At 40.6% G+C, this 21,267-nt stretch overlaps 1 protein-coding gene across 2 annotated transcripts in view; it reads right to left on the bottom strand.

The window, feature by feature from the left end:
• Positions 1-17,864: 17,864 nt before the first annotated feature.
• Positions 17,865-21,267, bottom strand: part of ZSWIM6 (zinc finger SWIM-type containing 6) — a 105,981-nt gene continuing 102,578 nt past the window's right edge. For both annotated transcript variants that reach the window (XM_088157042.1, XM_014881804.2), the window contains one exon: positions 17,865-20,479. In XM_088157042.1, the coding sequence (XP_088013168.1) occupies positions 19,617-20,479 (863 nt within the window). In that variant the 3' untranslated portion in view covers positions 17,865-19,616. The remainder of the gene's footprint in view (positions 20,480-21,267) is intronic.

A 21,267-nucleotide genomic window follows, 5' to 3' on the forward strand; every position in this document is an offset into this window, starting at 1 on the left:
CCCTGGCATTTGGCTAGCACTAAACCCACTACAGAGCTCTTAGACAAAATTTCAGCAGGAAGATGGGAAGGATCTGGGAAGGAAATTGCTTAGTAGAAACAGAGGATGAAGTCTGAGCTGAGGCTGCAAAAGCACAGTAGCCCAGTAATGTGAAAACAGTGTTCCTAGTCAGGCTGGACAGCTGCATCTCAGGCTGGGGGAGACTGTCTCTGCTAGCACAAACCAGAAGGACTACAGCATGAAAACATGCTCACTCCTGTCCCTAGGCCTGCAGCAATGTGAGCTGTCCCTCCAAAATTATACTCCTAAATTCTGTCCTGCCTTCTTGACTAAAGTCAAAACTGGTTTACCAAAATCCTATTTGCATCATCCTTGCTAAGGGATTCTGTGCAAGTCATTGTGATACAGGTCTGTTGTCTAAGTGAAGAACAAATGCAGAATATTTAATGTTGCAGCAGAAGTATAAATTTTAGGCAGCGAGAAATATTTTTTTGTCCTATATGTGGACAGTATTTCAGTAGAGTAAATAAGAAAATATCCTGGAAAGTAAACACTTTAATAAAACACGCCAAAAGCAGGGTCTCAAAAATTGTTAGTAAATTCTCTACTTCAAAGGAGTAGTGGAGAAACTACATCATCCCTCTGCCATTGCATACAGAGTCCCTGCATGGGATCAATGAATAGGCAAGTGCAGCCAACTTTTTGCAATTGCCTGCAGGTTAAGAATTTGGAAGTTGGTGGAAAATTTGAGTCTGAAAATTCACTCACACCTGGACTTCAATGTAACAGCCTAAAGGAAGCATTGCTCTAAATTTTGAATCAAAGTGAACTTGATGAAGGGCTTGAGATATCTATAGGAAAAGGTCAGAAAATAGGTCTGTAAATGTTTATTTCCACGAGTTTAAATGAGTGCTTTCAAGCTTGGTTTTACACTTTTATCTGTGTTTTCATTCAGAGTCTCTGCAGAAACCTTCTAGGGCTTTTCTGTCCTAGGAAATCTTTAGCATGCATGCACTGAAAGGCAATGTATGTGGCATATAGCCCATAAGGGACCGAGGTAGTGAAATCTGCAAGCAACTGCGTCACAATTGCTAACTCCAGCACAATAGCAGAAAAACCAGCTGGGCAAGAAAAGGGAAGCTTGGACCCATTTAGAAACATTAGCTCTTTTGGCAGGAAGGCTAGGGGCTATCCTGCTTTCAGCAACATATAATGAAAGATACCTCAACTCTTGAGAAACTATGAAGAATATAATGGACAACATAACCTCATGTGAATCATGTTAAAGACTGCACAGGGGATGTGCACCTGGAAAGTCATCATACTGCATTGCAAGCACCTGTTATTTGGGAAGGGAAAAAATTAGAGAAGAAAATGAGAATAGACAAGCCAGGCCATTATACTGTTCTCGCAGAAAAGAGATTTTAGTAGGTTTTAAGTCACTAGTGAAGGGTGGCAGAGACTTCAGTGGCAATGGATAAAAGAGAACACTTTAGCTGTCATTTGGGCTAGTTGGCTGCACATGGCAAAACACAGATGTGCGTGCCCTGCAGCATGCGTAGGAATAACTCACTAGTTCAGCTGAGCTCACTCTAGGCTACAAGCAGCACTGCCAAGCTGCATTTGAACTCTGCTTAAATGGTTGGTGATTTGTATGGCAAAACTGCTGAAGTGGGAACCCAGCGCCATGAACTGTGCAGGAATTTGGAACTGTTGTGTCTAAAGCCAGGTGAGGTGTACACTCTCATTCCTGAAGCTAGCTGCTAAAATCATCTGGTATAGGGAGAAAAATAATGATGGGTGTCATGGCAAGGTCTCATATTTAATAATGACGTGTGCTTGTACCTATGGAAAAATGTATCTACATTTAAAAGATGAAGGAACTTTGTGTTTACACTGCAAGAGGATGAAAAAAACCAACCCTCACAAAACCCGAGTTTAACTCTGGTCACATTGACATGTAGTTCTTGTTCTACTCACAGCACTATTCCATATTACTTGCTGTATGCAGTTTCTCGACTGAACTGAATTTTGGAGTAGTTACATAACATACAGCCTCAAACTACGTTTCCAGTGACACCTACTTTTGTCTGAGCCCAGATATTTTCAGTGGCTTGAGTGCTATTTAAAAAGCCATAGCAAGCATACTTAGAGAGCATGTGCTTTCTGGGTTTAGACCTATGACAGGTGAATTCTTGGTTTAGTTTTCTCTAAACCCTCATCTTCTTTTTTCCATCCATGCTCTAACACATGGAATTCCTGGTCTACAAAGCAAAGCAGTAACCTGCAATGCAGCAGGAGAAAAAATACAGTGAGTGTTCATGCCACGAATGTCAGGTTGAACAGGATCAAGTCTAGACATGAATGGCTGCATACTTATGATTTATTAAAGTGATGCTGCCTCTCAGGAGTATTTTCTGTTCTCAGTTCAGGAAGGTACACGCTTGCTTATATAGGCTTACACACAAAAATTAAGTTAATATGTAATATTTGGAAAGCAACTACTCAAACCAGATCACTACCTTTCCACAATGACTACTGATTATATGTAGCAACTATTTTTTTAAGCCATTGAGTACTTTGTTCCATCTGGCCAGTTTCTATGGAATGCTTCTCTTTGTAGTGGCTACTGAAAGGGAATGATGGCAGTATTCTCCCAGGTCAAAAGCAAACCTCACAATACTCACTGCGAATTAAAGGGGCTCTTGTGCTGCAACAACAGGTCCACAAAGCCAAGGTGCTGTGGCTAACACTACTCATCATCTGGAGCATCTACAGTAAAAAGAAGATGGGTGTAGGGCAAAAGAGAATTGGAATGATTTTCAAATAAAGGTAGAAGTTCTTAGTATTATGGTGCTGGGCAAGACTAGCATCTCTTGACTTCAAAGAATGAAGACTTTCATATCTCAAGCATTTAATGCCAAATATTTGACAGGATTTTTATCTTAGTACAACTTTTTATAGTGGCTCTAATGCTATGTAAAAGACTAGCAACACATCCCCAGGGGGTTATATTACTATTTGGCTTTATAGTTCTTTCACTACTTCAAATAAATCATTAACGTTTTCAGATGTGTTGGAGACATTCCATTTTCTCAACTGAAAATGACAAACAAAGAACAATACACATCATTTACCTTTTTCCCTCCACTCCAAATTCCAATGTAGCTCTCCAGTGATTCCAACTGCTGCATTTGGTCTGGTTTTCTGCACCTGTCCTGCACAACAACCATGAATCTCTCCGATTTTGTGTATGAAGATCATTCTGTTTCAGTGCCACACATATTGTATTCTGCACATTTACTCTAACTGTGAATGTACTGTTTTTTCTTTCCCATTTGAATGTACAGAAATACTTGAAAATAAGGGAAATATTATATGGAAATAATTACTTATTGTTCTGCTGAACTTAGGCACCAAAGTAATCATGTGAGTAAGCATAGAGCAAGCACTTTGTTAGTAGTTTGTGCTGAAGGCTATGATTTCAGTCTTGTTTCCCAAGCTAAATAAAGCTAGTGCAAATATTCAATCACTCAAAATAGTTGCAAGCTATGTGTCTTAGGTTGCAATGCAAGACATAACCAAAAGTATGTATTCTACCACTATCTGTTTAAGTGATCCTTATCTTTTCCACAACCCATCCTTTGTCCAGGGAGATATCTTCTGTTAATGGGCCATTGAGTCCCACTGCATGACTGATAAAATTACATCATCCCATTGTGAGATGCTCCAGCCAGGGGGAGGAGCCAAGCCTTTCCTACCTAGATAAAAGCTGATATTTGGAACATCAGAGCAGCCTTTTTCCACTGGATTCCAAGGGAAGACCAGACTTATGTACACTGGACCTTCAGAGGAAAACTGCACCCTTCTACAGGATCATTGCTTCAACAGAACCACATCAGTCACTCCAGGAGGACTGCAGCCACCATTTAATCAGACTGCTATCAACACCCTGACTGACAGGGTGTCAGGTTGTATTCTGATTGTCAGTGTCTTTACACAACTTAATTTTATTTTTCAAATTTTCCTATTAAGTTGTAGTTTTAAAAATTTGTATATATTTGTAAAAAAACATTAAGCATATTATGCTCATATATTTGCCTGAGAGCCCCTTAATTTCAAAACTATAATAATTCAGAGAGCGGAGGCTTACATTTTCCATTCCAAAGGAGGCTTCTACCTTTCTTAGCAGACACCTATCTTTCAAACATGACACTATGTTTGTGGCAATTATAAATGAAATATTTTTACTCATGCTGCATATTAAAAAACATCAGTGGAAGAGCTCCTTGTGTTTTGGGTAGGACTGGCTGGAATAACTGAAGACATAGATCAATACAATCAAAGAGAGGAGTTATTAATTCGCTTGCACTCAGTAGAGACTATCATTCAAAAAAGAGTTATTAAGCCAGTAAGACTGCCCAGCCCTAATACAAGTTTCAGCAGCCTGTGTTGACTTTGGTCTTTCTGAGCACAGTTCACATCACCCATGAATCAGCATAACAAAGCAAAACTACACATTCCCCCAGAACATGCCTAGGGGTCTTTGGACATGGTTCTTTTGTTGACTTCCTGCTATGGGAGGAATCTCTTGGGTGCAATTATCCTCCTTTCTCTGTAAGATCTTGAGCACAACACCAGCAAATGACAGAGACAGCCCTTTGTCTCATCATGGAAACTCCTATGTGATGGAGTTATGTCGAGAAAGACATGACTGGCATCACCACCAGTCCTTTATTAGAAAACTTTTCATTCTTTCAGTAAACTTCTTTCTGACAACCCTGACTCCTTCCCTCATAGGCAGCTTCACACAATACTGACGCCTTCTTTCCTCTCTGGCTAAACCCTAACCTGTCCTTTCCCAGCCGCCTTACCCTGTCTGTCCCTCACACAACATCTTACCTTATCTGTTCCTTGCACGACCCTTACCTCCTCACAGCACAGCCAGCAGACTCCATCCCAAACTGTAGCAGACTCTGGATCTCAAGATGTGACTGGTGGTCAGGTAACCCACTGTTTTATAACATTGAAACTCATTGAGCAGGCACAGATATTTCCACTCCTTGGTAATCAGTACAGCTGTAATTCATCAGGAGAGACTGCCTTCTGTTCTCTCCTTTCAACCTATCTTCCCACACTTAGTAGCTGAAAGTCACACTGATGGTTCTCTATCTTAGAAAAGGATACCTCTGAAGGATCATGTAGGAACAGATTATGCTTCAGCTAAAAGGGCATTAAATAACCTATAGCATCCTCCAATCTGCCACCACCTGTCTCAGATGTTATCACTAAGGGCAGCCTCTGCTTCCTCAGGAGAGACCTGTAGTGCTCTTCAGGAAAAGTAGAGGCTCCTGTGTGGATAACTGTTGGGAACAGTCTTTGCACATGATTTTAACTGGAAAACTTTTTATCAGGAATGACAACATATGTTTCAGGTCAACAAACTTTAAGACATTTTGAGTGAACAGACGAGATTCCTCAGCTCCCCCAGGTTTCTGGTTTACAATGCCATATTTAGTAGTGAATATAACCTGTAAGAAATTTGCTTTACCTGTAAGAAATTTGCCAAGAGAGTGCAGGATGAGGGAAAATTTCTATTCCAGCCAACCTCTTTAGAAGCCATGCCAAGGCGTTTCTCTCCTGTCTCAATCTTGCTGTCACATGGAAGACTTCTGTCAGCACTCAAGCCAGGGAAATTCTTGGGGAAATGCCCAAAGTTAAGCCTGAAGACCGTCCTGACTGGCTGCCCTCTGCTGTGTCCTGTAGATTACAGAGGGCTACCCTGGAAAAACAAAACAAAACACCTGATTAAATTATGCTAATTAAAAAGTCTCTACAAAGCAAACCATGGCATTTTTTTGCCTTTTCAGAAAATGCTGCTCAATAGCAGTCAGTTCCTGCAGTCAGTTCTGCTACGAGCTGAGAGCAGCATATAAATTGTCATGGTTTAGGAACAAGAGATTAAACTTGGTTTTCCTGGAAAGGTACATAACAGAGGAAAGAGTGGTCAAAAACAGCTGAAGAAATTACCCCAGCTGGGTCATATTTGAGCCAATTTATTGTTTTGTCATCCCAGAAGAAAATGGTTTAGAAGACCAACAAGTCACTCGGTACAGCTTCATCAGAAGCATCACTTAGTTTTACTGAGCCCAGACTATGTTCAAACTGGATTCCCAATCTGCATTTTAACACTAGACCTCAGAGGGCCACAGTCTGGGAATGTGGTCAAGGCAGAGGTCATTCCTATCAATATTACCTGAGTCGTGTTGCAAACACGACAGGATACCAATGTTTTGTAACTATATCCACCATTAGAGCAGTTTCTACAGATAAGATCAAAACAAAAGCTCACTGACCCTCTTGCATTTCAAGATTCCATTATCTTTATTACAGAAATCCCTGAATGCAGCTTGCTTCCCATTACATATTTAAGTCCGTGTTGTCTCTGACACTCTTTTAATTCTCTCAAGATCTGAAAGCACTTTTTCTCTATACTTATTAATTTTACATGGTACTTTGAGACAAGTTAATAATAAGATCCAGCTCAGCCATTGTCCCACTGTTGAGGAACCAAAATGTATAGATAGCAAACCTAGTGCTAACAGCAATGCTATTCAGATAAAGTTGATTTTCTCTAGCTGTGTCAGAAAGCTAAACAACGTGCTGCTCCTGATTCCTCCAATTTTATTCTGCTCTGTGGAAGACAGTAAACAAACTCACAAGTATTACAAGCATATAATCTAATTGTTCTTCCAAACACAACATAAATTGTTATTGCAATTTACATCTGAGGTTCATATGCTACCACATTGATACTATCTGTGCAATGGAGACAGAGACTGATTAGCCAGAATATACTGCCCAGCTGAAGTCATTCTCCTTCTTTGAAAAGGTAACAGGCTCAGGAAGGAAAGGAGCCACCAGGGAAGTGCCATATAGTTTTAAATAGGAGAATTCCTTTTCTTTCTGTGCCAATTCCAATACCTGCTCTGAAGGCATAGGTGATTCAAGGAGACTTGGGCCATACTGTGGTCTTCAGACACCAATGTAATAAAAACATTTACCTGACAACCTAAATTCGGGTATTATTAATTATCACAGGAAGCCACAAAGCAGCTTGCAATGAGTGATTTATTTGGGTAACACACCACTGCTGTATTTGCAATTAGTCTAAACCAAAACAGTACATTTCCTATCATTATTTTCAGTTCTGAAGTTTACTGAAGTAAACTCCTACCATTCACCAAAAGTACAGCCATGTGTAAAGACTGGATACATTGCACAGGGTTTGCTTTTTGCTTCCACCTGAGTCACATGCTGTGAGTCCCCTTAGGGATACTATTACAGTGAAGAATAGGGTCCTAACCTGAGAAAATCATCTCTCACTGGGACCAGTGAAGAAGGAAGGCAGTTTAGAGGGAAACCTAAAAAAACCCTGAGTCTTTGAAAGCAAAACCTAATAAATAAGATCATGGATCTTCAGGATTTTGAGTTAAATGTTCTGATGCCGTTTTAGAGAAGAAAGAGTATTAGATCCCCATTCATGAACTGCAGACTTTTAGGAAGATGGTGACTTTGACTTTGCAGAGACTGTCTAGGTTATGCTCGACTACAGCTCTCACCTAATGTTTGCACCAAGGCATTCCTCGTGCATATAGGTGCAAAATTGTAACGAGAAGTACTGCAGCTGAGCCCCTGTCTGGCTTATTGAAAGGACAGACCTGCCAGGGTCATGAACTGAGGGCACCCAAGTTCATCTTGCCCTGTTCCCTGCTGTCCCAGCTTGCAGCTTGTGTCCTTGGCCTGAGGTCCTGACGGTGGCTTCGTTTCCCAATCTGCTCATCATGACACTCAGCATCCACCTCCCCTGAGCCTTCTGGAGCCTGCTGAAAATTAGGAAGTTTCTGGGAAGTTGGCAGGAGAGATTTGCTAAAGATATGAAAGGAATTGTGTGATACTGCACCTCCATCAGAGGGGAAAGCAGTCCATCTTATATCAGACTGTTTTCTACTGTCCCAGTTGTAGAAATCACTGATCACACTACAGCTCAGAAAATACAGACAAGTAACCTGATTTTCTCTATCACTGGGATTTTATTTTTATTTTTTTTTAAATGGTTTGGTATGGGGGGGACCTGGAAGATCATATGGTTTTAGCAGCCCTGCTGTGGGCAAGGGCACGTTCAAATAAACCAGGTTGCTCTGGTCTTGAACACTTCCAGGGATAGGACATCCACAGCTTCCTTGTGTAGCCTGTTTTAGTGCCTCACCACCCTCACATCTTTTTCCTAATCTAAACCTACTTTTTTTTTCATTTTGAAAGCATTTCTTCAGTATCTTCCTTCCCATCAGCAGCTGGTTGAGCATCACCCCACAGCAACATGGTCCCCTTTTTATTTCACTGTGAAAGTGTGGCTCCAGAGTCTGACCGTGAACACTCCCTGTCTTGTCTTTGAGCCTCTTCAGGCATATTTTTCTCCCTACAGTCGAAATAGTTTCATCCCACATGGTTCACTTGGGGCACCAGGCTGCAGTGGGCTGCTGGCACACACCAGGAGACTCTGTGACAGAGAGCATCGTGTTCTGTGGGAGCAACAAGGAAACACAACAACCAACCACTAAAAAACATGCATTGTTTCTACATATCATGCAAAAGAATGGAAAGACTGTGGTAGCGACCCCAGGAAAGGCTCAGCCATGTCCAACAGAATAGCAGCACTCCTGAGTTTGATGCTGCTGTCTGCTGCTTGTGCTGCTTTGCAGTGAGTATATTATCCCCTGGGATCACAGCTCAAGTCCTAGCTGTGTCACTTCACCCGGGCTACAGATCTGCTTTGCCATGTCCAGTGTGACAGACAAGCTTGACACCCCTGAGCAGCTGCAAAATGCTGCACAGCTTCCCTGCTCCAGTCCCAAGCTGGCTGCAGCTTGCTAGCAAAAGAGAAGGATCCACTCCAAAAGTGCTCATAACAGCTTAGGTGAAATATTTGAGCTGCAGCCAATGTGAAACATCTATTGTTGCCTATAAGAAAATCAGAAGAAAATTAGTGAGATGCATTAATGACTAGAAGCTAAGTTTATCATGGAAGGAATTTTAGCAAAAGCAGGTGTAGTGATTGCACCTGGAACAGAAAGAACACTTGCTACATATTTGGATTTATTTCAGAACATAAGAAGTAGGGAAGAAGCTGGAAAAAATATGCTCTCTATCATACACACATAGGAAAAATTACATGTTCTGAAAAGGGCTGTCATTTCCATATTGCAATTGTAAAAGCTTTTAGATATCAAACACATTGCTTTGCTACATAGTGGCACCAACTTAAGTGTCAGACAACACTCAGGGTTTCTTAGATGACACTGAAGATTCAATTGGTTCGAAGAAGAGAAATGCACAGAAATTTCACTGGCAGAAGCCAGTATATCCTCTTCCAGAAAAAAGACAGATGTTTAAACCCTTTATGGTGGTGCCTGTTAGCATCAACATTCTTACGGATGTGTTACTATTTTCTTTATAAACCCATGCTTTCAAGTGTTTTATAACTCAGCTATAAACATATGGCACTGGCAGAGACAGACACAGTTCTACAATTCTTCTGTTTCTGTATCAGGACTTTAAAGAAGTGTGTATGCACACACATATACAAAAACAAAACAAAACAAAGCAATGGTGGCATCCTAATCTCTAATGCAGTTCTGTAGCCCAAAACGGGAAGGGAAGGGAAGGGAAGGGAAGGGAAGGGAAGGGAAGGGAAGGGAAGGGAAGGGAAGGGAAGGGAAGGGAAGGGAAGGGAAGGGAAGGGAAGGGAAGGGAAGGGAAGGGAAGGGAAGGGAAGGGAAGGGAAGGGAAGGGAAGGGAAGGGAAGGGAAGGGAAGGGAAGGGAAGGGAAGGGAAGGGAAGGGAAGGGAAGGGGAAAAAAAAGCATGAATAGTCTTCAGACTCTGACATCATGGCTCTTTACTTTCTCGTGCTGGAGTCAGTTAATTTGTTTGACAAACTTTAAAAGCAGCTGCTGCTAGACACTTACCACTTCTTCTGAGGGTTCTAACATTACTGCTGCGGGAGCTTCACCTAAGGAGGGAATCTCCCTATTCCTCCCCATGCATATTTCTGCAGCATGCATGTAGTGAGATATTTGTTAAGTGAGCAAGCAGTAGTCTGGAAACCTACTTTAGCAGGCACTTAAAACAGCTCCCTTTAAATAGGGGGTTTTTTTACGCACTTGGCTGAAAAGAGCTTTGATGCATTTGCAGAACATCAGTGAGTGAAACAGAGCTGCCAAGAAGCAATTTGTTGAAGTTTTATTTTTCACTCCTATTTTGCTCTTTATTTTAAGCTGTTATAATGAAGACAAAGGAAACTAAATGAAAAGTTTCTCCATTTAAGAAAGCCTGGAGGTTCCCTCTCCAGCTTCCCTGGCATACTCCCTCTAGCCTGCTTCTGAGATGTGCTGTGTCTCACAAGGGCATGGGTCTCTCTAGGCAGAGCAGGACAGGCTCCTCCCGGGGTCCATCTTTGCAGAAAGGGGTGGAAGTGAGGATCACCCCAGCAGCTCTGGGCAGATGTCCCCTGTTGGAATGTGTAAAATAGAAGCCTCTCTGAGTCCCTCAGAGAGAGAATAATGCAGGGATTGAATTAGAGCCTTTTGAGAAATTAAAATATATTAAACCACACAGACAGGAAGTAGAACTGTAAGTTTTAGTTTGAAGTAAGTAGGAATATTATTAAGCCACATAGATATGAAGTAGAAGTGTTTTAAATAAGTAAGAATATATTTTAAGTGCCTGAAGAGAGTAAAAAGCCCTAATGTCTAGTTAAAGTTCAAGCAGCCTAAAGCCTAGTTAAAAGTTCAGAAACTTAGTCCCAGACATAATGAAAACATAGTAAGAACATTGCTTACATTTTCTAGATAGAACAGATAGAACCATTTACGTGAATAGATAGAAGTATATGTGTAAATTATGTGTAAAAATTGATACTATTTTCATACTTAAAGAATTAAGTTTTGATAGGTGTAAAAAGAATGGTTTAGATTTGTGTTTTTAGTTCATTGGATAATTTATGAATAAAAAACCCCCTGTACTGGGGTGAGAGACCATCATCACCACCACCACCACCACACATGGAAGAAAAAGAGACAGAAGAAGATCAAAAAGAGAAGAACAGAAGAATAGAAGAAGAAATGCCAGGGGGCTGCTGCTGCTTCTGCTCAGGACTCTATGCCAGAAAGCTTTAGCATGGACTTTAATATTCTGAACTCTTTGCCTTCAAGACTGATGCATTCACGCAATAAACAGCTTTACAGCAATCAGCTACTGCTCCTGTCTCTTTGAAGACCCAGACCCATGAATAACTCGACAGTCCTCTAGGGTGACACACTTTGCACGGGCTCCCACCAGCAGCTGAAAGAACAGGCTGTGCACTCCACTAAACCCTCTTGATAGTGCAGTACTTTATGGAAGTTAACCACTGACCTGACAGTGACTATTCCCGCACACAAGCTCAGCTGTAAAATCCTGTAACTTACTAAAACAGAGCTAAATCCAAAGACAATTCCAGCCTTACATCTGGTCTTCATGTTAGGGATCCCTGCCATAGGACTTCTACTTGTCCAGTAATATAGGGCAAGAATTTGTGGAAAAAACCCTACAGAACAGATGCATTTAGTCTTCTTGAATTACAGCTTCCAGAGATGTGTCTTGTATATGCTTTCTGTAACATGAAGAGGGCTCTGCAGTTACGCTGCTGAACATTAAATGTAGCAAGCTGAAAACCACTGCTGTTTGTAAAAGCCAGACATCAAGGATGCATTACACTAGGCAAGGAATATTCTTTACAGCAGAATTCCAAAACTCTGTAATTTCTGAATTTAACCACAAATCCACAGTGTTGCAATTCAGTAAGTTTTAATTATTCCCAATTCTTACATACAGAAACTTGCCAGAACTGCTGGCAAGTTGCAACATCTGCAAAAAGCCAAGAGCTGCACAGAAGAGCATTCACTCCAAACAAAGGCAGCAGTCAGTCAGGCTCATGGATGGGACGGGAGCACCCAACACAGGAAGGCTGCAAGGAAGATCTGTGATCTCTGGCAGTCACATACCATAGACAGGGCTCAACCTGCTGCCTGAATCCTTACCACCATTTGTACCATAGAGAAGCAATTAGTACTAGTAAAAAGAAGGAAGAAGCAGTTTCTCCAGGGCTACTTATGTCCATGGCTTATAAAGACATGGACTTAAGGACAGAAACAAACATGCTGACTCATTGTTTTGTTCCCCTTGCTGCCCTCTGGCCCAGCCACAGCATGTCCTTGCTGGATGTTCACAGATATGGGTATCAGCTAGCCAACTCAGACGGTTCATGCATTGTGCCACAAATGCTTCACCCAACTGCAACATCTGAAGAGCTTTGGGCCATGGATAATAGCCTTGTTTGGGCTTGCACACTCACATACACATAACACACATTGTCCCCAAACCATGAAGTGAGTCTGTATTTGTCTCTGCTGAAGACACTCACCTATAAGTGCACACTTGAGTGGTAGCAAAAACAAAACCACTGTGAAATCAGTGGCAAATTCAGGTCCTGAACTCAGCAGATACTAAAGCTCAGGCTTCTGCTCAGAACTCTCAATGCAGCTGCACTTCTCAAGCACCTGGACAAATGCTAGAAATGTCTTTCATTTTAGTTCCTATCACCAGAAAACAGATTTGGGATTGCTGCTGGTAATGGCATATAATGCAGGGTGAGCAACGAGATAGCCCAGTGTGATTGCCAGTGTGGCAAGTATGCCAGAAACATGTTGGTCTCCCCTTCAGCAGCACAAATAGGTGCATAAACTAGCCTTTTCATACTGTGCTCAACAGAGTCAGTGCCATTTTTGTTCATCCAATTAGATCTCCCACACACACTCATAAACTGCATACAGACCATTTGAGTGCTAAACAACTGGCAACTAACAACAAAATCATCCTGTCTGGTTTGCCTGAACTTTTCTAGGAGTGGAAAATTTGTGCCTTGGCAGAGCATATGCTTAGTGGTGGATGCACTTCCAACTCTAGCCAGTAATTACTGTTTTCTTGACTTTATTCTTTCTGATGAAAGACCAAATGTGGCAAATTATTGCCTTAAAAATGTTTTTTAGCTTCTGGCTTTTATTGGCCGCATTTGCTGTACAAAGAAGTCCAAATACTCACAAAATTAATAATATCAATCTCTGATTGTGCCATATTGCTTCCCCACGAGCGGTGGCCACTTCTTCCACAAATGAGAATAGTATATACAGCCCCTAATTACCTCTGAGGCGCAGTAACCTACCAGTTTTAGGCTCAAGGTTTCCATATAAAGTCAAACTGAACCCAATCTGGACAAACTCTGCTTGCTCCACTAAGGTAATGCAGTCCAGCAGTTTCAAGAGGAATATGGTTTAACATTGTATGTACCATGTGACTGGTAAGATTTAAAAAAGGGAATTGCTGAGATAGTGAAAAAATCCTGGATCTCCTCAGATGGAGAATAGAATGGTAGCTGGGAAAATACAGGCTGTGATACCAAAGCCACCATGCAATAGTTAAGTCTTTCTCACGTGAACTTTCCTTCACACAAAATACTGAGAGGTTCAGAGCAGATGAAAACTCTTGAGTACAGTCTCCCTCTAAAATCACCACTCCATAAGGCAGTGCTTCAGGTTCTTTTTAGTATTTTGGTATCATCTCACATCAAAATTTCAAAACATGTCTATTAGGCTTCTCAGTTTCTTATTATATGATTTAGACAAAGCACATGAAAGACCTGCTAAATTACTAAGTAGCAGCCAAGCTAAAGGCCTTGTAGCACATATTTAAAATTAGACTCCAGATTTTCAAGAATGGTTGGAAAGGCTCCTTTTTCAAAACTAAAAGTCCCCAGAACCTGCAGCTTGAAGAAGTGGAGCTAACCTCCTGAAAGATGTAAAAATTGCAGGCTGCTGGAGGAAGAAGTATGCACTGGGTCAGACATTTGTGTTGACACAGAGGATTGGTGCAGCAAACACATCCTGAGTAACCACACAGAGTCTTCCCATGCAGCACCTATACCACACCTGGAATCAGTCATCAGGCGGCTAGAGAGAAAAAGGTTTTAAACTAAGGAAACACCCCACAAAAATACCTCCTCACCTCTCTTACACGAAAATCAGCTGGAAAGGGGTGATGGTTGTCACAACAGTGTTAGTGAGAGCTGCCTTTCACACCTTCATGTTCATAGTGCAACAGGCAGAGCATGAGTTTGATGAAATTCCTCTCCAAGTCCATTTGCTCATTTCAGGAACAAGTTAACATGTGCTCCACTTTGGTGTTTATTTGGGATATTTTAAAGTAATCTACTGATCTACTAAGCACATTCGAAATGTCAATTAGAGGCACCAAAGACAATGTTTTCTTCAGAACCCACAATTTCCATTCATTTAAGTGACCAACTGCTGGTTAAGAGTTTTATAAATGGGTTCTTGCTGGGAAAGCATTTCATGTAATTTTCCCTGTTGCAGCCTTGGCCTACTGAATTGGTCTGGTTGTGCTGCTCAGGGTTCCTCAAGACATTGACTCAAGCAAGGCTCAGCTTTGTCCCACACCCTGCCTTCTCAGAGGCAACAGAAGGCTTCAGGGACACCATTTGATAAGAGATGAGTGGCCATCTGCCTGATTCTTGCCTGGGCATTGGAAAAGCTGGGCAATATAGTGTTACAAGCAGACATTATGCTGCTTAATGAAAGATAGATCATCTAGAAATGAAGGCCACAAACCCCAAATGATTTTTCCTGCCCACCGACAAGGCAGAATTTGGCACTTCTCTTGCTACTTCTTCTAAGTAACATGCTTCCCAAAAGTGTCTGCCAACATTAGCCTTGATGTAATTCCAGGAGCTTCACCAGAGGAATATTTTGCTCTGTCCTTAATCACCCTCGTCCATTTTTTAACTTTCCAGAATCCTTTCTGAATGGTGATCTGCCTTTGATGCCTGAGACACCAAACCAAGACTTCCCTGTGGTGAGACCAACAATTCCAAGGTCAGAGTGCTGGAAAGGCAGACAGTGCTGGTTTTGCACGTCAGCTGTGCCTGCTCCCTTAGGCCTCACTGAGCTCACCAGCCCCTGCATCAGCTCGCCCTTCCCCTTCACTGCTCCACAGATTCTTCCAACACCATGGAGCATGGTTACCAAGCAATAGCTCTATTGCTCATTTTACATCATCAAACCACAAGTACATCACCTTGCATGTAAACATTTTTCCAAATACAAAGCTCTTTCAATTACATATGCAAAAGAACAAAGGCTAAAGAGAAAGAAAAAAATCCCAGTAATGAAATGTATTTGTCACAAAACTCAGCAAAAGATGACTCATTGGGTGGCTTCCTGATTGTGGTACTTCCTAGTCATTATTGTTCTTTGCCTAAAGACCTATAGAAATTAGTCAAGGTTGGCTTTAGAAATAACTTGTGCTTTGTAGTCAACGAAACTTAAAAGAAATCTTAGATCCTATGACCTTGGAGTTGCCTGCAAATACAGCAGCTGATATAATTTTCTTTTTAAGACAGATTCTTTTCTCAAAGCATACAATTCTCTATTTTTAGAAAAAGTAGGGATACAAATAGCCCCATAAAGATGGATTGCAAACATTTCAGCTCACAGGTAGGTGCTACTTGATGCTGACTGCCCAGGGTGTTAGCAGAGGTAAGACTTACCTCGCCATGTGCAGTATGGAGTGTGCCCTTCTCCACAGGAGGCAGAACCCAGCAACCTCTTCCCACAAGTAACGCTGTATCTAACACCGCTGTCTCTACAATTAGGATTCTTACAAAGCTTTTCATTTCACATTCATGTCACATTCAGTATAGTCTTGCCTGTTGCAAGGCGAGGGTCTGGCTAAACACTTTGTGGTTTATGTTCCTTGTTTCCCCACTTATCCTTGCACAAAGTATATACATTAAACAAGCACTTAAAATAGTGGAAAAATATTTGTCACTGAATATTTTATTTCTAGCCAAAACTGCAGAGCAAGAGGATACCCGAGGATATCATACTTCTGAATTCAGGTAAAGGTATCAGCTATACTGCTACTTTTCCAAATTATATCCTCCATTAAAATTAGATTAACTCCTAGAACTTTTGTTTTAAAAGCAGAAATGAAAGGTTGTATGATTTTTCAGTAAAATATCCTCATTTTTATGAAATTGAAGGCATCTCAGTGAAAAAATATCACTGCAAATTCACTCTAACTACATCTCAGTAGACTGTGTAAATTTCTGCGTAAGCAGCACCCTGGTTTTGCTACATTTGTTACCTATACCCACTTACATGAAAATCTGAATTGCTAAAAAAAAAACAAAACAAAACCAAAACTGAAAGGAAAAGCTCTAACTAATTTGACAGAACACTAAAGAACTATTGAAGAGTGACTTTCAGACTTTTGAAAGCCTCTAGCAAGAGCCCTCAGGCTTTTCTTTTTTTGGTAGATTCCTCCTACCTTCACAAACCAGGGCAGGATATATTGAGACAAGTTTACTAGAAGGATTGGCCATGCCTCTGTTAGGCCTTGAGGGCTTGTAAGGTGGTGTAAAATGCACTGCACAGCATCAGTGCAGGCACAGAAGAGATTTTATTCAGTCATGAAAATAAGCCAAATAGAATTCCACCAGTTCTGCAAGAAGGAGCCATGTGCTTGTCCAAACCAGGTGACAACTACCACAGTTGCAATTAATTCTAACACCTGGTCTTCAAAGAGGCTTCAGTTTTGCAATCTACATAATCCAGAACTATCCTTATGGTGGCGTAATTTGTAAAATTAGAAAAAAAACAACTAAAACAACCACAAAAAAACCCCAACCATGCAAACCCTATTACAGAACGGAGTTCTCTTTTCTTTCCTGTGCTACTGCCCATGACAGAAAATTCATAGCAATAAACCAAAAATGTAGTGAGAATTCAATACTTGGAAGAAACTGAAGTCACAAAATGTCACAGAATGTTAGTATTATTAGGTCAGGACATCTCAGCTGTTAGCAAGACTTGGTAAAAACTCATATTTTACATGACAAGTTGTACAAAGATTCAGACCTTTTCCTTCTGAATCTTCAGTGACGCAAGCCTCACTGTCAGAATTCATGGTTACACTGGTATCTCTGTTAGTTGCTTGCTGCAAACTAATTCTCTTTTCAGCTGGAGATACTAAAAAAAAAGGAATTGAAGGTGATCAGATCAAATATGACATCGAGTAACATTCTTAAGATTATTAAATGGTGGTAAAGCAGAAAGCTCCTCTTCAATTTGCAACCTTGTCATATTCCATTATTCTCCGAGGGCTAGAAAATTCAAACAATTCCTATGGAGTAAGAGTTCCAAAAAACAGAAATATCAGCTATCAGCTGATGAGCAAGAACTTCACACTGTGTGGAATGAGCTGCATGACTCAAAAATGCACAAAACACTTTACAAAAGTCAATTGATGAACAGTAAGAATTGCCCTTGAATACACCTGCAGCACATTTCAACTCCCACGGTCACCCAAATAATCCAGAGTGGAAACACACCCACACACACTCCAGAATCCTACCAGGATGGTGTATCAAGGCTTACTGTTTGATGTACAGAACACACCTCTTCAGACACAGGCAGTATTTGGCCCCTTCTCTGAAGTACCAAGTCTTCTTCCACCAGCAGCTGTGAACACTATCATTCCTCAGCAGATTTTTAAGGAACACCACATTTATTTCCTGGACTTGGTGGTCATATTGCATACCACCACACTGCAGTGAAATCATTAGACGGGCACTCATGATCTATGAACACAACTCAATTCCAGTAACAGACACCATTAAAGGAGGCAGAATCAACTTTCAAAAAACTAATTTTAATCAAAACAAAAAAATTGTTGATCATTAACAAGTTTATAAAACAGTGATTTAGTTACATAAATAAATTGATATCAGTGTATCAAATCTTAATTACTTTCAACTTCATGAGCATGTTTACATGGGTGATAAAGTACAACCTTTTTACCTATTATAATAAATAAAATGGAGAGCATGAAATAGTTTTTCTAAACAAAAATACCTACAAACATACCTCTAGCATGTTCTCTAATGAAGGGAACAAGAGACACTGGACAACTTTTGCACCAAAACATAAAAACTGCTTTAAAAAGCACAAGGATACAGAACCATCAGCTAAAGTAAAGACACTATACTGTAACCAAAGTTGGTACTTAATAATATAATGAACAGTTTGGTAGTTAGATCTCCAGTTTGGTTATTTTAAAGCATTAAGACAAGGCAAGATAGAAGGCTGCTTTTGTTTGAGTAATTCTAGAGAAAATAAAATATATTAAAAAAACAAACTGAAAAGTAGAACAGTCATACCTACACAACTTTCTGTCCTGCACAAAGTCAAAATACCTATGCAGAATATATATATATAATATATATATATGTTATTTGTGCACAAAGGTTAGCTTATTATTAGCTCACTGCAAAGGCGTAACGTATCATGTCAATAATTTTGGAAAACATTTTGCGTTTTGTGTCAAAAAGGATATTCTTTAAGTCTTCTAGGCTAGGAGGCACAAACCCCAATTCTGGCATACTGTATTCTTAATGCTAAGGCTTGCTGCTCTGGCTGTGTATTTTCTGTTGTCCCTCTTTACTATAGTGCCTGTTACAAGCATGTGTGTATGTGTGTATACATATATATGTATACACAGGTTGTATAAATATATATATATAAAATTTTCCCCAATAGGTATCAGTCCAACCATGCAATCCAAAAGGTGGCTCTGCATAGATGCCCAGCATATAGTTCACCACCTGAGCCAACCCTGAAGCAAGGCGCACTTTAGTCCTTCTGATAGGTTTTGTTTTTTTTAAAACCAAGCTACTGCAGCTTCAAGTATTTTGCATTACATAGATTTTTTTATAAATTAGTTAATGTTATATTTTTCAATATTCAGACATATACTATAATATATATACAGTACAATAAATGCTCTCATTCTTTTTTTAATTTTTTTGATAAATCCCTGAGAATGTATGTTGACAGTCGCTAAGTTTCCACATGCACAAGCATTGTGTGCCATGCTTCTGGATGAACAGCACTGCAAAGCCACGTGGTCAGCCTTTTAACTATTAGTATTTCATTTGTTGGTTTGTTTAAATATGCTGAAATGTAAGGATGAGTTACAAAGGAGTAAAGCTGAATCCATTCGAGGTACTTATCACAGGATGGAGGTGTTTTGTTTGGTTTTTAAAGCCATTGCAATATATGTTTGTTTTTGAGGCTGTGAACGTATACAGAAAGAACAGGAGAGCAATGTGGGCTTTTGCCACTTGACAACATATACTCAGTGTAAACCAAACCTTTTTTAACCTCTCTCTCATACAAAACAGAAAAAAGAAAAGAAAATTAAACACACAAACTTTCACAACATGACAGTTTAGTTTGCAAACTCAATATAACTATACACATATAATACCGGTGTGGCTCTGTTTCTTTAAGTTAAAAAGGATACAAAGGCAGGCTCAAGTAAAAACAAACCACCCCCCCCAAAAATCCCCATTCACGCATTTTCATCAACCAAACCTTTTCATCAACCAAAACGTTCACGAACCAGCATCATCAGTTTCTTTTTGCCTTTGTAGATTTGTTTTAGGTTGTCAATAAACTGTGTAAACTGGATGTGACCATCATGTGCCATTAGGAAGGTCTCTCGTGCCTTGCTGAGGAACTCTATAAACTCACTATAGTGTCGTGGGCTGATGTGAGTGAGACGCGAATGAGTTGTATTAATGTAAGCTCCGATTGTGGCATCCAAGAGTTGCCGTAAAGGGGCTTTGTCCAGTGACATGAGCTTACCAGAGTTCCTCCTTCCATGAAGTCCCACCATGCCAGGAGTGGTCAAAGTACACCTACGCAAAATGTCCGACAGTACTGTTGCACACTTGACACTTTTGACCACCAGAGGTATTATAGCTGCTAGCTCATTTTTCCCAAGGGAGTGGCTGAGCGCACATGCCCACAGAACGTCATTAATGGCAGGGTGTGTGTCCTGATTGTAACTCAGGTTGAGATGTGTCATGGCCAAAGTGGCCAGCTTATAGGCCCGCATGGGGTAACCACGGTGCTCCATGTATCGTGCTATGGTAAAAAGCTGTGAGTAGCTCATGCCAGCTGTAGCAGCATCTAGAACGATTTGGTAAGCGGTCTCAAAAGCTATGTGATCCTTTTCACATAGGGTCAGTGCAGAAAGGGCACAGTTTTGAGGATCCTTCATGGCACACTGTAGAGCAAGCGTCCTAGCACTGCTGGCCAGCTTCTCCTGCTGATGGCAGTCCAGATGCAGACGGACAATGGTGCTGTTGGACATCACTGTTGTAGCAACAATACTAGTGGCTTCTGTTGGAGTGAAAAGTGTAAACCAGTTTTGCATGATACTATCCAGTGCATAAACACCTGGGGAAAGATGGAAAGGATTAGCCACAATTGATAAAACCTAGCAGATACAGATGTTCAGCAGGAAATTATACTTCCCACAAAGTCTAAGACGTTACCAGTACATCCCAGCAAGAAGGGCTCACAGACAGCATGGCTAGAAAAGAACATTAAAACCAAGACTACTATGAAAACCCTGCAGCAATCACATAAACCCAGAAAGTAACAAAAAGAGACTGCAAGATAAGATTTAATCTCCTGTTGTGACAGCTGAGCTGTTTTACTTAAGACAATTTGGGTAAAACGTTCAGGTTCATTTTGTCTCATCATTCAAAAGCAGCCCTCACCTTGAACACCAGGACAACCCCTTTTCTCACTGTAAATCTCAAGGCACAGCACATATGAAAAGTAGGCAAAATGGCTTTCTTAAGAGAACATCATGGCATACTTTAGCAGAACTTATTAAGCACACCTTAAAGCAATCAAATTCATCAGTACATAATCATCAAGATCCCTATTAGGGAAATACAATAGCCAATATGAACTACTGGATGTTATATTTCTCAGCGACACAGTGTGTTTGGCAGGCAGAGAAAACACTGACTGATAGGTTCCATAAATTGAACCTAGAGTTAACTGGTAGAGGCAGTTTACACACATTTGTGAGCCCACCTAAACCACACACAAAGGTCTTTTCTCTGCAGGACTCTGATGCTTGCCATGCACCCCTTGACTCATTTGCAGCAAACCAGCATAGCCAGAGAATACAGTATCTTAATTTAAATAAATAGGTTCCTAGCATTTCCATA

The sequence above is a fragment of the Sturnus vulgaris genome, chromosome Z, assembly GCF_052056855.1.
Source record: "Sturnus vulgaris isolate bStuVul1 chromosome Z, bStuVul1.hap1, whole genome shotgun sequence".
In the NCBI taxonomy this organism is placed as follows: Eukaryota; Metazoa; Chordata; class Aves; order Passeriformes; family Sturnidae; genus Sturnus; species Sturnus vulgaris.